General features: G+C 33.1%; 1 protein-coding gene across 1 annotated transcript in view; it reads left to right on the forward strand.

Moving 5' to 3' along the window:
* LOC123550844 (E3 ubiquitin-protein ligase cblA-like) overlaps nucleotides 1-8,002 on the forward strand; it is a 29,065-nt gene extending 21,063 nt beyond the window's left edge. The window contains exons 4-6 of the mRNA XM_053540017.1: nucleotides 169-222; nucleotides 1,978-2,064; nucleotides 3,146-8,002. Coding sequence (XP_053395992.1) covers nucleotides 169-222; nucleotides 1,978-2,064; nucleotides 3,146-3,345 — 341 coding nt within the window. The 3' untranslated portion in view covers nucleotides 3,346-8,002. The remainder of the gene's footprint in view (nucleotides 1-168; nucleotides 223-1,977; nucleotides 2,065-3,145) is intronic.
* Nucleotides 8,003-14,713: the final 6,711 nt, after the last annotated feature.

The raw sequence follows: 14,713 nt of genomic DNA on the forward strand, positions 1-14,713 counted from the left end.
GCAAAAAAAAAAACAAACAAAAAAAACCCACACACATAACACTTAAAACTTTTACGCTACGCTCAACACAACACCCAGGATGTTTGTCAAAATTGAGATATTGTTACTTTTATTTTTTTACTAAGAAGTTCACACGAAATTGTACCTGTGAGTTAATTTAACTTGCAGCGTCTTCCAGAAGTGCAAGTTGTCCTGATTCTTGTACCACAGTTCTATGCCAAGGTAAATCATCGACTGAGGTTGTAGTTTCTAACTGCTTTTGTCTATAAAGTCTATAAAGAAATATATGAGTAAATAAAAAACAAGAGAGCCATGATGGCCCTATATCGCTCACCTGTTATCATTGCACTTGAGGACAAGAAGGTCTTCAGAAAAAATACTAGTATCTAAGTCCAAAGGACAGGAACAACAAAGGAAAGAAATTTAACCAAAAAGAAAAACAAAATTCTTACAAGGTACAGATATGTCAAAATACACCTAAAAATTGGAGGTACCATCCATGTTGTACTACAGAAAAGTGGTCTCAGTTTTTCCCTATGGCCAATAATAAAAACGTTACTAAAAATAAGCTATTTATAGTAATGTTAAAGGAAACTAATTAAAAAGAAAATTATTGTAAGTGAACAAAAGAAGGATCTGCCAAATAAATCTGTTGACATAAATGAAATTTCAGATCATATCTTCATTAGTTACGGAGATATACCCATTTTAATTTGAAATAAAGGGAGGTAATTGACATAAAATCAGTCCATAATTATCTACCCTGATTGGCTCAGTCCAACAAATGACAATAATGAAATTTCAAATAAGTCCTATAAGTACTTACTGATATAAATCCATTTTGACTACAATCAGGGGAGGTAATCAGATATAAAATAACTCTGGAAACTACGAATGGATCTGATTTGTCATGGAATCCAAGATTTATTTTCTTGAAGATATTTTGGAAGTTTGTATCAAATAAAACCATAAATGAAGTCTTTATATGGCTGCAAAAGCCAAAATAGCCAATTTTGGACCTTTAAGGGGCCATAACTCTGGAACCCATGATGAAATGTGGCCAGTTCAAGAAAGGAACCAAGATCTTTTGGTGATACAAGTTGTGTGCAAGTTTGGTTAAAATCAAATCATAAATGAATGTGCTATTGTACAGACAAGGTCAAATTAGTTAATTTTGGCCCTTTCAGGGGCCATAACTCTGAATCCCATTAGGAGATCTGGCCGGTTCAACAAAGGAACTGCGCTCTTATGGCAACACTAGTTTTGTGCAAGTTTGATAAAATTCAAATCATAAATGAAGCTGCTATTGTGCAAACAAGGTCAAAATAGCTAATTCTGGCCCTTTCAGGGGCCATAACTCTGGAACCCATAATGGAATCTAGCCAGTTCAAGAAAGAAACCAAGATCTTATAGTGACACAAGTTGTGTGCAACTTTGGTTAAAATAAAATCATAAATGAAGCTGCTATTGTGCAGACAAGGTCAAAATAGCTAATTCTGGCCCTTTCAGGGGGCATAACTCTGGAACCTATAATGCAATCTGGTCAGTTCAAGAAAGGAACCAAGATCTTATGGTGATACAAATTGTGTGCCAGCTTGGTAAAAATCAAATCATAAATAAAGCTGCTATTGTGCAGACAAGGTCAAAATAGCTAATTTTGGCCCTTTCAGGGGCCATAACTCTGGAACCCATAATGGGATCTAGCCAGTTCAAGAAAGGAACCGAGATCTTATGGTGATACAAGTTGTGTGCAAGTTTGGTTAAAATAAAATCATAAATGAAACCACTATCCTGCAGACAAGAAATTGTTGACGGACGGACGCACTGACGACGGACGACGGACGAAGGGTGATCACAAAAGCTCACCTTGTCACTATGTGACAGGTGAGTTAAAAATATATCTTTTCCGCATTATATTAGCCCACAGATAACCTTATGTAAACGACAAACGTAAAACTATGTACTTGTGAATTTCAGATCAACGATTATCGAATTATGGGGCAGAACAATCAAACGATGGCTGGAGGACCATTAAAGAGGATGTGAACAGAGGAAAGCCAAATGGTAAAATACTTATGTTTACAATTCCTGTACGTGAAAAGTATATAATCTTTAACCTCAAATTGTGTTTAAAATGTCAATTTTGTATGTGAACGTTATCATTCAAATGGCCCATATCATAAGCAAAACTGTATATAGAAAGGGTATGTGTTTGTGTCATTGTAAGATTGGTAATCTTTCACGAGTGAACACAAGATGCGATATTTTCACGAGTGGCAAGCTATGATGTTCATGAAGAAAAGATGTTTTGGTCTTAGATGTAAAATAAACAAATGATCTTTATATTTCATGTAACCATCTATAGTTTCTTTCCAGTGAAAATATATTTGATGCACTTCACTGTGAAAGTACCAGATATATTTCACTCTAATATTCAAATAATTCACTGAAAGGCATGTAATAAATGTATACACGTAAAAGTATAAAAAAAAATCCTTACTTAAATACCTCTCTGTTAATTCAACTGAAAGTTTGGTTCACCTTTGTTATCGTTTTTGCCCTAAGAACGCATTTCTGTGATATGTTAGTTCGTAGACGTCAGCAAGCAGATATGAACTTCATATGTGTGCGGATGTTTTGTATCTAGTGTTACATCGTCTTATACCCGAGTAGCTCTAAAAATATATAAGTTTACAAAGAAAAACAAAGATGAATATCAAAAAGGAAATGCCAAATTCCAAAAACGTAGCCTCCTCAAATCGCAACTTACTGCACGCAGACGTGCCACAACAGATACGCACACATATAGCAAACACGAGGACAAAAAGAACAAGTAAAGAAACACAGAGGGGCACCGCCTTGGAACTGGTCAGTAGCGCAAAAACCACTTGGGAGCTTAAGAAAGTTTATGGTGCGCACCTAACCTCACTCTTATCCCCACCATGTTCCAAAGTCACAATGACATAAATATTTGACAAAAGTTAGTCATTTTTATGAAACGTACTTTAGTGATAAACGTTATTGTTCACCATAGTGTGACGTGTAAAATTCATATTTGTATATAAATGAATAAACATTACGGATTTTTTTTATGATTAATTTGCCAGTAATTAAAATTAAGTTATCCTAATCCTTCTTCTTTCAGGGTCTGCAGAAAGGTATAATTTGTTAATGGAAAACGAACGCTTAAGGTCAAAAACACAGTGCTGTATATGCAACAACCGACGGTGCAATATAGTGTTCAAACCATGCGGACATTTAGTCATTTGTGATAACTGTATTACAAATACAACAGAGTGCCCGGTGTGCAAGAAAAAAGTGGACGAAGCTTATCGCTGTGGTTAATCGTACCTCAGTCAGCTCAACAGTTTAGTTGTCAAGAAATGTACTTATTTATCTGTTGGAATAATTTTAATGTGACCTCATATATAGTATTGTACACATTGTTTTCCTTATTTATATGATTACGATAAAGACAAACTCAAACAAATTTGGCATAGCAAGTATCATATGCAGGCACCTAAGTGGATCATCACTCATTCTTTGATGAGTGTTTAAATTTAGCCCTATGTTAGCATACAGAGGCCTAACTTTAGGTTTTTGTATCAACACACGTAAGTTCATGTTCTGTCAAAGGGAAGTAATTTAAACTTTAAAGTTAGATAGTTTATGTTACAGTATTAGATTGATGAAAAAAAAAGATTTTGATATTGTTTCCAGTTTGAGTGTAATGTTAATTCTTGTTTATCGGTAAAGTTATATGTCTTCTGAAAAAAAAATTGAAATTAATTTCTCTTTACAAAGTCGATGTACAAATATTTAACTGTAGAATATGATAGTATTCAATGCGTCAGTATTCTCAGGTAGAGACATTGTCTGTGATATCTGCACTCAGATATTTGTTTGTTTTGGGTGTAACATACACCTCGCCCAGGGCTCGAACTCACGACCCCGCTATCCGTAGATCTGCGCTCTCCCTATTGAGCTAAGCGGGTGGGCTTGCTCTCGGATATACTTACATGTTACAAGCTTGTCCATATGGACAAACATATCCACTTTAGTTTCTTTGATGTCGCAGCTCAATACACATACGAAAAGCAGGTATACTACTATCTGTTGACCTGGTACTATTTATCAATAGCAAAACACTAAAACAATATATCTAACTGTGTATTTATCGAGGAAAATAAAGTAAACCAAGGCATTGAATTGTATACTCTGGAATACAAGAGAAGTACTGATACAAAATTTATTTTTAAATTAAAAACATTTGTACAGTCTATTAAATTCTTACTGCAGCAATTACACATTACGTTGAATTTAGGGTAAGTGTGAGTTGACTGGTCATGAACCAGTTTAAACCCCCAAGTTACCTCATTTTTCTGGGGACCGACCGTTACAAGGCGGTGCCTCTATCTTCAACCCGTAATTTGTTAAGATCTTGCTGATAAGTGTAAATTATTGATTTTAGATATAGTACGAGTTCTGCTATACAGTCAAACTTGTGCTAGCGACCACCCGTGAATAGCGACCACCTGTCGACAACGACCGGTCTCTGGTCCCCCCGTAGAAAAATGCTCATAAAAAGGCCGTGAATAGCGACCACCTGGCGACCGCGACCAGCGACCGGCCTAATTCATTTCCAAGGGTCATATTTGTCCCCCAATAACGACCAAGCTGGATCGTTCCGGCATGAAAATATTTGAAATCCACCGAATTTTCACGGCTTTCGCATTATAGCAAACATTATAATTACTACTTGATTGAAAAATTGCAAGTTTGCACGGGCCGAATTAATACATAGAACATAAAGAAAGCAAGAAGCTGTAAAAATACTTTTTATCAGCATGATAATGGCTTACTGAGAAGTGACCCTTCCCCCCGATTAAAGACCACCTGTGAACAAAGACCACTTTTGCTTGTTCCGAAGAGTTGTCTTTGTTCACAGGTTTGACTGTATATAGCAATCGTTATTGCATCATCATGTTTTGCAGTTTGAAACCTTTTCCACCTTTTAGATTACCTTTAATGTAATTTTATAAGAAAATTATCAAACTTTGATTCAAAAGTCATGATATTAGTATTCAGTGATGAAGAACACACAGTTTTAATGACAAGGTTTCATACGTGAAAACAAAATTGACCAAATTGACCATACAGCTAATAAATTGTATTAAAAATTGATATTCATAGAAATTCATTTTTTTTCACAAATTAATTTCATCTTCTGTCACTGAAAACTTAAATCATATATGCATATTTCATTGTAAAAACACATGAAACTTTTTCATTGTTTCCTAAACCACACATTCAACTTAATCTATGTTTGGAAACCGTATCGGAAAATACACGAATATATGATGGTATCAAATATATTTTATGTAAAATCATACTGTGTCATTCAAAATCACTCAATACGGGCCCTCTTTACTGGCTGCTTATAAGATGATCAGTTACGGAAACATCATAGAAAGTAGTAGTTACAGCACTACTGTAACAGTCCCGTTTATACCTGTGCTTTAACTGAACAAGGCAGGGGAGCATACATGTATTTGTTTTTTGTCAAATACGTAACAAGTTTAGATGATAATACACCATTTTCAAAAGAAAAGTTCGTTGAGTGTTGTGTTAAATGAATTTGATTATTATCTGTAATTTGTACATTTTATACAATTTCGAAATTAACGATAATTAAAAAAAATGATCGATTATGAATACCATGGTAGACAGAAATTGATTTGTTAATTGTTGTTTTTGTTATTAGACCTTGATTTATTGTTTTCAAACATGTTCACCTATTTTGGAGTAATCGTTATATAGATATTTACAGGAAGGTGAAAAAGTAATGTAATGCATTATACATTTGTACTGTTGAGCTTGTATTATACAGTGGATAGATACAAATGTTGCAAAAGTTGTCATTTGAAATGTGATCAATATTGTTTGTTTATTATCTTTTTGAGTTTTACCTACGAGGGGCGTTCAATAAATACCCGGAAAAGTGCTCTCAATTTTTTATGTATCGTCAAAAATAAATGAAAATGCTACAAAATGTAGACTAGAGAATACTGAGTTGATATGTTAAAATTAGGTTGTCTTTGGATAAATAATAAATAAATGCGAGTCCCCATGGCAACGTCATGTGATGTCAACCGGCCCAATTTTGTCTCTTTTTCTATTTTACATGCGCTAAAACATTACTTGCCACTTACCTATTTTTTCAAGCTAGCTTTTCTTAAATTGGGTGAATATTGATATGAAAAGTAAGCGTTACGCTAATAACGTCAAATTATAAATGTGACATCATTAAAATATTTGGCAGGCATATTGAGTTGGTCGTCGCTTGAAAATCAGTGTTGAACGGAGATGTGAGATAACATTCTGTGTTTTGAATCAAAAATCAAGGAAAGAGACAAATGCTATCCTGAAAAAGTTTAAAGGACAATGCACTGAAGAAAACAAAATTCTATTAGTGGGACGTGACGTTTAAAAGTGGTCAGGAGAATATTGCTGACGACTTTTGTTACAGACATGAAAAATAACGTTCAGTCATATTTAACAAATTAAAGAGCGCCTTGATAGGGCATCAATGCAGTGTCCAATTTCTTCAGTACGACAGGAATATCATATGAACAGTACTTATTTATTCTTAGGAAGGTGTAAAATGCATTTAGTGGTGATAAACATTGCATCAATGGTAATCACGAGTAGTATTGATTAATTGAGTGTGATACGACAGCATCATAATGACGTTGGGCCGCTTTTGAGGTTATGGCGTTGCCTAGGAGACGACAAATAAATATTGTGCATGTTCTGAAATCTGTAATTTAAGTATTTGCATTCAGTATGTTCATATCCGTCATATTTTCAAATTTTAGCAAAATGAGACTATAAATAAAGAAATGAGAGCACTTTTCCGGGTATTTGTTGAACACCCCTCGTATATATGTGTATGTATTGGTGTTGGGTAATTTAAGCCAGAATTAGTAGTAGTATTCTTGCAATTGACATCAATTTGAAATAAGACTGTTTGTTTACGGCATTTTTAAATTTGGTATATTGGTCTTTTAGATTTACGATTAAGAATCTAACATTCAGCATATAGTATTATCTGTGTATGAATATGTACAATGCACTGAAGTTTAAATGCTGCTTTAAAACCAAGAATTAAAGTAAATCATATTGTCAATAACGTATATCTTTGCACAGTATGCCTAGCATGAGTGGTATCGCTTATAGTTTGTAATGGATTTATTAATTTTTTTATAATGTGTTAGGACTGTTTGAAGGGTATGTGTACATGTTAGTGAGTTTAATAAAGATGAACGCCTAGTATAGAAATGCTTTTTAATTTTTTGAACACTGCTATCTAATTTGAAGAATTATTTTTTCGTGATTTACATCTGAAGGCATGCCCCTTTCAGGAAAAGATAACAACGATTTTTTTTGGTTTATGTACATATATAAAACACAAGTGTTTCTAAAGTAAAACGTCATACGATTTTTAATTCAACTTTATATTACTTGTCAGGTTATTTTTGTTCTATATTATTATTAAGTTTAAATCATTCACATTTTACTAACTAGTAAATATCAAACAATTCATATAGAGTGAACTCCTGTAAAAACAAATACTTAGAACAGATGAAAAATGAAAGTGCCTTTCGTTCCAATCTCTTTCCATCGTACGTTTTTTTTAATAAAAAGGAGAGTATCATATTTTATTCGAACAAGAATAAAATAAAGTTGATACCAACGAGTACACTTTAGAGACAGCATATACTAGATAAAGTACAAGTCTTCATAAGGCTCAATGGGTTATTTTATCTTAATAATAAAGTTGAAAGTTTTATGTAATTCATTCAGTTGTAGAAAGATGTATCAGTAGTTGAACTGTATAGAAACTGAGACCTAACAATGCTGCATGTCCATTCATTAATATATGTATATTTGGTAATTTATGCTAGTCTTAAACATCATATAAACTCTTTTATGAAATGTCGTGATTGTTTTCATTTTTACATTTTTTATTCCATATAGCCTGTTTTTTATTTCCATAGTTATATCGAAAAATACTACATTCAAATAAAATTGAGGAATCGACACAAGAGCCGATGGAAAGATGCATGGTCCAGTTTAGGTGCTTGCAAAACTAAATGAATAAAGATAGCCTAATGGTACCAGCTCTGGAAAAATAGTTTCATATTTAATTTCGCCTTATCCATTTAACATATTAACAAATGATAGGCAAGTATCATCAGTACAGGAAAATGCAAATTAACAACGTGTTGCTTAACATTATCCATGCTTTGAAGAATTTGGCAACCAACGAAATTCACAAAATTGAGTGGTGATATAAGATAAAGTTCTGTTTCCTGTAAGTTAGGTTATTTAATGTATCCTTTTGGTTGAATATTTGATCAATTGTTTCTTATGCTTTCCGTCGAGTATCGACATGATTTCATTCTTTTTTCACTGTCAAGTTGGCCCCGGTACTTGATTTACTTTTTCAAATGTTCCAAGTTTTAATCAAGCAAGGTGACCCATCATTATTTTAATTATGATAAATAACCAAATTAGTTCATTGTCTCAACACTGAAAACCAGAGTTTAATTGATCACACTGTTGTGAATTTCATGTAAAGCCAGATAAGATATAAAAGGGACTCTTTTTCTCAATCAAACGCATTAACTTCACATATTTCATATGACAATGTTTTCTGTTTTAAATACAAAATAAAAAGTTCAAGTTACTTGATAGTCGTGCGAAAGTTCGTTTGAACAGGTCAAACATCTTTTACCTAATAAGTATCCCTTCAGTACCACTTTATAAAGGTAATGTTGAAAAAAATGTAAATGACATTATGCTACTCTACAATCCAGATAGAGTTTTTGGTTACATTGAAACTAAACTCTTGTAGCTGTAAAAATCTTGAAATACTGTTCGAGAGTTGGTCGAACGAGGCTGTACAATACGTTCATTTGTACATCCTTTCATGAATCGAAAAGAATAAGTGATAATATTGTGACTGAAACAGTTCAAGTGTTTACATTCCTCTCTCTTTAAACCGTTGTCTTCCGTTATCCATATCATCATAGTGATTATTTGATGGATGAAATCTGAAAAAATAGACCGTGATCAAGCAATAGAATAAAGACTCGCTTAAATGGAACACACATCATGCCTCCATCACTTCTCCAAGTATATGCTTAAGCAGAACATTAGCATACAGCCAGTTAGAATGAACTACAACATTCCAAGCAACTAGGAACAAACAATGCTAGGTTGAAAACAAGAACAATGATATAGAGAGAAAATGTTTTCACCTGATGAAACACAGCAGTTTTGTGTATTGTGAAGTATCGTTGATAATGTCTCCTTTTAATATGTGGTCTTCAAACTCTGTCAGTTTGAGAGGTAAATATATCCATCTGACCAGTCCCCTAACTCACTGATGAATTACAAAGGGCAAAGGTCTTTCAATTCGCAATGATCAATTTTAAAAGATATTTCATATTTAAGTTACTTTCAATATATATATTCATATATATCTCTCTTTCGATCAAAGAAGATGTATCAATCGTAAGCATACAATGAATTTATTCATTTATTTATTTTGGTTTTACGGCACACTAACACAGTATAGGATATATGGCGCCAAACAGGACTACAAATTTTGGTTTCACATCTCATTTGCATCGAAATAAAAACATGAGGTATGGAATCAAAAGCATACAATGAATGGGTCATCTTATAAAACATCGGACACAAGTCTAAGCTTGTCAAGATATTATAGAAAAAGGCATAAGATCATGGTGCAGATTGCTTAATCGTTTCTAATGCTTTAAAATTTTCAATTTAAAACGTTTTCAATGTTGTTGACAATGTATGCAAACAGATCAGCCAGACGGAAGTGACAATGCAAACCTGTAGGTCCGACCCGTAAAGTTTTTATGCTAAGATATTTGATATACTTTATTTCCTGTTAATATTTCATTATTTCTTGATTTCCAGATAAATAAAATGCTAAAAGGTCTGATATTTACATTCATCAGTAAAATGTATTTTTTGCGTTAAAAGACATTGATTTTATTTAATTGAAAATTAATAGTAGGTTTTATTTTTCAGTAAAACACATATTGCAAAACAGTGTCGCCAGGGTGTGTGGTCACTTTTCTCCATTGCCGGAATGCAACACAGAAGGGTCTGCTATATAACATACGAATTGTTTGTTGTCCAGTATTATTTTAATGTTATTTTTATCGGGAAAATCTTTTTTGCACGAATGTTTTGCCACAACCTCACTACTTTTAATGTTTACTGCAATCAGACAGTGTCCTTAGAATGGACTAACATTGACCAAAGATTCGCCAGACGTTACATAAATTTTATTATACAAATATTGCTGTAAGGGCGGTTATATATACGGTTTGATAACACAAATATTTTGATATGTTTCACTGCAAGAGCCTTGTTACGGATCGTTCATTTTACCATTGTTAAATTTGTTTTTTTTTACAAAATGATTCTTATACACAATTTGAATCTAGGACTATTTAACTCCTAGGTCATAGATTTTGTATGATTAATAGAAATCAAAATAATGTCCACAAGCATAATGATAAGAGATCGATCAAGGATAGCAGACTGGTTCTGTACTTTTTAGAGTGAAGATATTAGATATTTCGGATACTAAATACAATTCACTGAAAATTGTACCAGGGTCTACATGCAGATCCACTACAAAGTAAAAATACATTTTACATGAAATTTATTAAAGAGAGAATAAGGCTTTCGTTTACTGCTTTTGCAAATAAACATCAAAAGGATGATCATGGGGAGGGTACCCCCGAATCCCACTGCACACCCTCTGCGTACCTACGAAAAAGACCAGTTTCGCACTGATTATTTTAGAAAATGTGGTTTTAACTGGGCCCCTTTTCTGATTGAAAAAAAAGATTGCATTATTAGTGTGTTTATGCCGTAAATATCGGGGGGTTTTCTCAAATGCATTTTTGTAGCCCACATGTAACCTTTTGAGTTTCTTCGTGTGTCTTTTTTTCTTATTTCTTGTCCTTTAAAGGAATTAAATGAAATTTAAAACCGGTCTGCCCGTATAAAGCTTTAAAAACAAAAGCGGAAGTAAACTGCCTCTGTAAAAAAATGGCGCGGGGGGGTGTAAAGAAACTTGTGAGATTTTTAATTTAAATGTAACCTTTTTTAAAAATTTAAACCCGACAAAGAGAAGCGTGAAAATTGTGTGGAAATGTCAAGGTACTGTTGTCGTCGTGTATTGACAGCCAAGATTTCTGTATAAAAGGGACATAAATTGCTCGATAAATCAATTTTCAGGCTCGATTTTGAAAAAATCTTTCCAAAGTGTTCCTCGGAAATTGTTCCTACACGAAAAAAGATTTGGACATGTTTGTGGTCCCATGACGTTGTTGGCTGTAAGCTGTATTGCGCTAAACCACGGTATGTTTTTTTGTTTACGTAACGAAAACCTTAATTGACCACGAATTGATAAAATACATTTTCTGAGAGTTTTTTCTAAAGTTGAAGTCATTCTAGAGGTGGCCATATCCCCTGATTTTTGTATTAAATTTTAAAAAAAAACCATTTGGGAAAAAGTTCGAAATAATTTGGCGCTCGTTTCAAATTTGTTTGAAAAATGTTTTTTTTAATATTAAATTGACTTAAGAGATAAAAAGATATAATAATAAATACCCCGTTATACTTCTACTTTGTTCTCTTTTTTTTGGTAAAGCGCTCAGTAAGTTTATTCATTGAAAATTCCGTCCATGAACTTTTTAAAATAAAAATGGCCTCAAAATTCTCGTTTTGTCGTGTTGGGACCTGGGTTTTTCCCACTTTTTTTTTTTTGTTTAAATTGTTTACAAAAGTTATGTCAATCACCCACTTTTGAAAAAAAATCAGGTTTTTTGTAGACGGCCCCGTCCCCGAGTGTTAAAAAGTCGCTTATTTCGAATCACTTGCCATCATCAATGCGGTTAAAACCCCCTTTTGTGGTATATAATCCCTGAAATTTTCACTCAAAGTTTTCTCCATCACCAAAGCTAAAAAATTCTTTTATAAATAACCTAAATTGTGTCGAGCTGGGGCCGTAAATACACAAAAACAACATTTTTTTTTTATAAAAAAATGTGTCGAATACTAAAAATTTTAAACTATGAAAAGAATTGTTTTAATCCGTGACTACTACTTGCCCTTGTAGTGTTGTGTCAGGTTCGTGGTCTAAATTACCCAGGGGGTTTTCATTGTTGTTTGTTCAATAGCTGTTCTGTAGTACCTTAGATTCAAGGCAATTAAAATAAGGGACATGCTAAATATTTAAAAGTTCCAAATTTAATTTCACTTTAACAAATCTTCTAAGCAACATTTTGGGTAAAAAGATTCATTTTTTGAGTTTCCCTTTAATAAATTTCATTTTTATTTCAACATTATTCGAGAAAAAAAGTCTTTTAAATGTCGTAAGTATATTCTTGCTTTTGGCAGAAAAACGTTTTTTTTTTATTATGATAGGTGCATTGCTCGAAATTCGACTTTCGAAATCGAAAACGAATCCCTATTTTTGTGATTTTCAAAAAGGGATAGAGTTCGAAATTTTTTTTTTTTAAACATTTCGGCATGAAGTAAAAAACTTTTATTTGTCTACAAAATTTTAAATTTTTAATTTTTTTCATGTTCGAATCTTTTTGCGATTTTTAAGTGTTGCTTTAGAAACTTTTTAAGTTTTTGTGATATTAAAGTATTTACAACACATTTTATTTATCTTTCAGGGTGTTGTTTTCACAATTATCAATTATTCACCTATTGTTTACAAATGAAAACAATTCTGTCGAACAAAATTTGTGACTTAAGTTACAGGAAACTGCACAGTGTCCGTTGTATCGGTTTTGTCGAACTTGTTTAAAAAGAGGGACGGGGTGAAACAAATCTAAAATTTAGGGAGAAGATTTGCAATAGGAAGTTTTAAAACATAAAGAGAGGTTTTCTCGAAGGGTTTAAAAAAATAAAAAACGGTGCAGTAAATAAAATTGAAGCTTTTTGAGCAGACATGGAACCATGCTTCGGAAATGGAAAAGAATCGATAAAAAAAAAGAAAAAGGGAATCCCAAAAAATAAAAGCAAGCTGTGGAGGGAGGGAAGAAATCAGAAAAAATAGATTATAGGCCCGGGCGGCTGCGGACAACATTAAACATTGACGGAATGTGTTTCAGCATTTTTTTTCCCAAAAAACAGCACAAAAGTCTTCCCCCGACTGATGATATTAAAAACCCCTTTGAGCAATAACATGCAAAGGTATCTTTTGCTGTGCCCAAAGTATTTTGGGTTTTCTACAACCCTGGACGTTTGGGTCGGTCAACGGGAAATACACCCTACCAGTAAGGAAATCAGAAAAATGAACTAAAAGTAAAAATTTGACACAAAAACCCTGTACTGTATTGGGTCATGTTAAACACAAGGAGGAAAGCTATACTCCCTGACTCCCATAAAAAGTTGAAACGTGTCGAATAAGAAATTTCGGTTAGGGGATACTGTGACTTCCCTGTGTCCAAATGGTGTATTTTTGTATAGGAAACCCGGGAAAGCAGTTGTTATTGAGTAACATCCCCTGCAGTTTGTTCCCTTGGCAATATATGAAACAAAACACATGACATAAACTGAACCTTCCCTGTTTTGTTTGCTTAAAAGGATGAAAAATTTTTGATAACGACAATGGCACCTCATGTTATACACGCATGGTGGAACGTGCTGCGCGATATCCAAAGGGCGCGGAAATGATATGTTAACTAAAATTCCGCCAGATTGCTTTCAGTGATTCCCGGGGATAATTTATGGGTGAAAATTTCAAAAATATAGTCCACCTAGAAGCAGGGAAAACAATTTCTTTTCTTTGACTTTTACCATTTTACTTGGTTGCACAGATAGAAAAGGGAAGTGTTTTGTTGTGCAATTGAATCAAAAAATTTATGCAAATAAAGCAAAAAGGGCAAAAGTTGGATCGTGTAAAGTTCAGTGGACTGATTAAACCTGGTATTACTTTTAGTCCAGAGAGATTTCTTTATTTGTTAAGAAAAGGTAGCAATGAAACGTTTAAAAACTTTTAACTGCAGTAATGCTAATCTGTAAAAAAAATTTTTCCTTGCAATAACAGTTCTGAAAAAATGCTGAAACAATGTTTTCTCCTTTAGGAGGGGATGTCTGTTTTAAAGAGAAGAGAAAAAAAACCAAACAAAAGTAATATATAGGTTTTGTTAAAAAATTTTATTTTTGTCACAGATAAAGCCGTTAAACAATGTGAGATTTCGATCTTTTTATAAAGTATTTTTTTGTTGTACAGGAGATTGTGTCAATCAGTGGAAAGTAATAAAGGGCCTTAGTTTTTGACCCGCAAAAAATCGGGAGTGTGCGTTCAAGATTAAGTTGTCATAATTAAAGGAGCGTTAAAAAAAGTGTTTGGTATATGAATCAATAAAAAAATTTTTTACACAAATTTTAAATAATGATTTAAATTTGCTTACTAAATTTTTGAATTAAGTTTTATGAAGATATTCTTTTTTTTAAATTTTACCTTAAACTGCCAATAGGGTTTCTTATGCCTATATGTAAACTGTATCTTTGAATAGGGGTTTCAAGGGCGGACCATTTAAAATTCTAGTCCGCCGCGATCATTCTTTTTGGTTATCAA

This window comes from Mercenaria mercenaria, chromosome 4 (genome assembly GCF_021730395.1).
Source record: "Mercenaria mercenaria strain notata chromosome 4, MADL_Memer_1, whole genome shotgun sequence".
NCBI classification, from domain to species: Eukaryota; Metazoa; Mollusca; class Bivalvia; order Venerida; family Veneridae; genus Mercenaria; species Mercenaria mercenaria.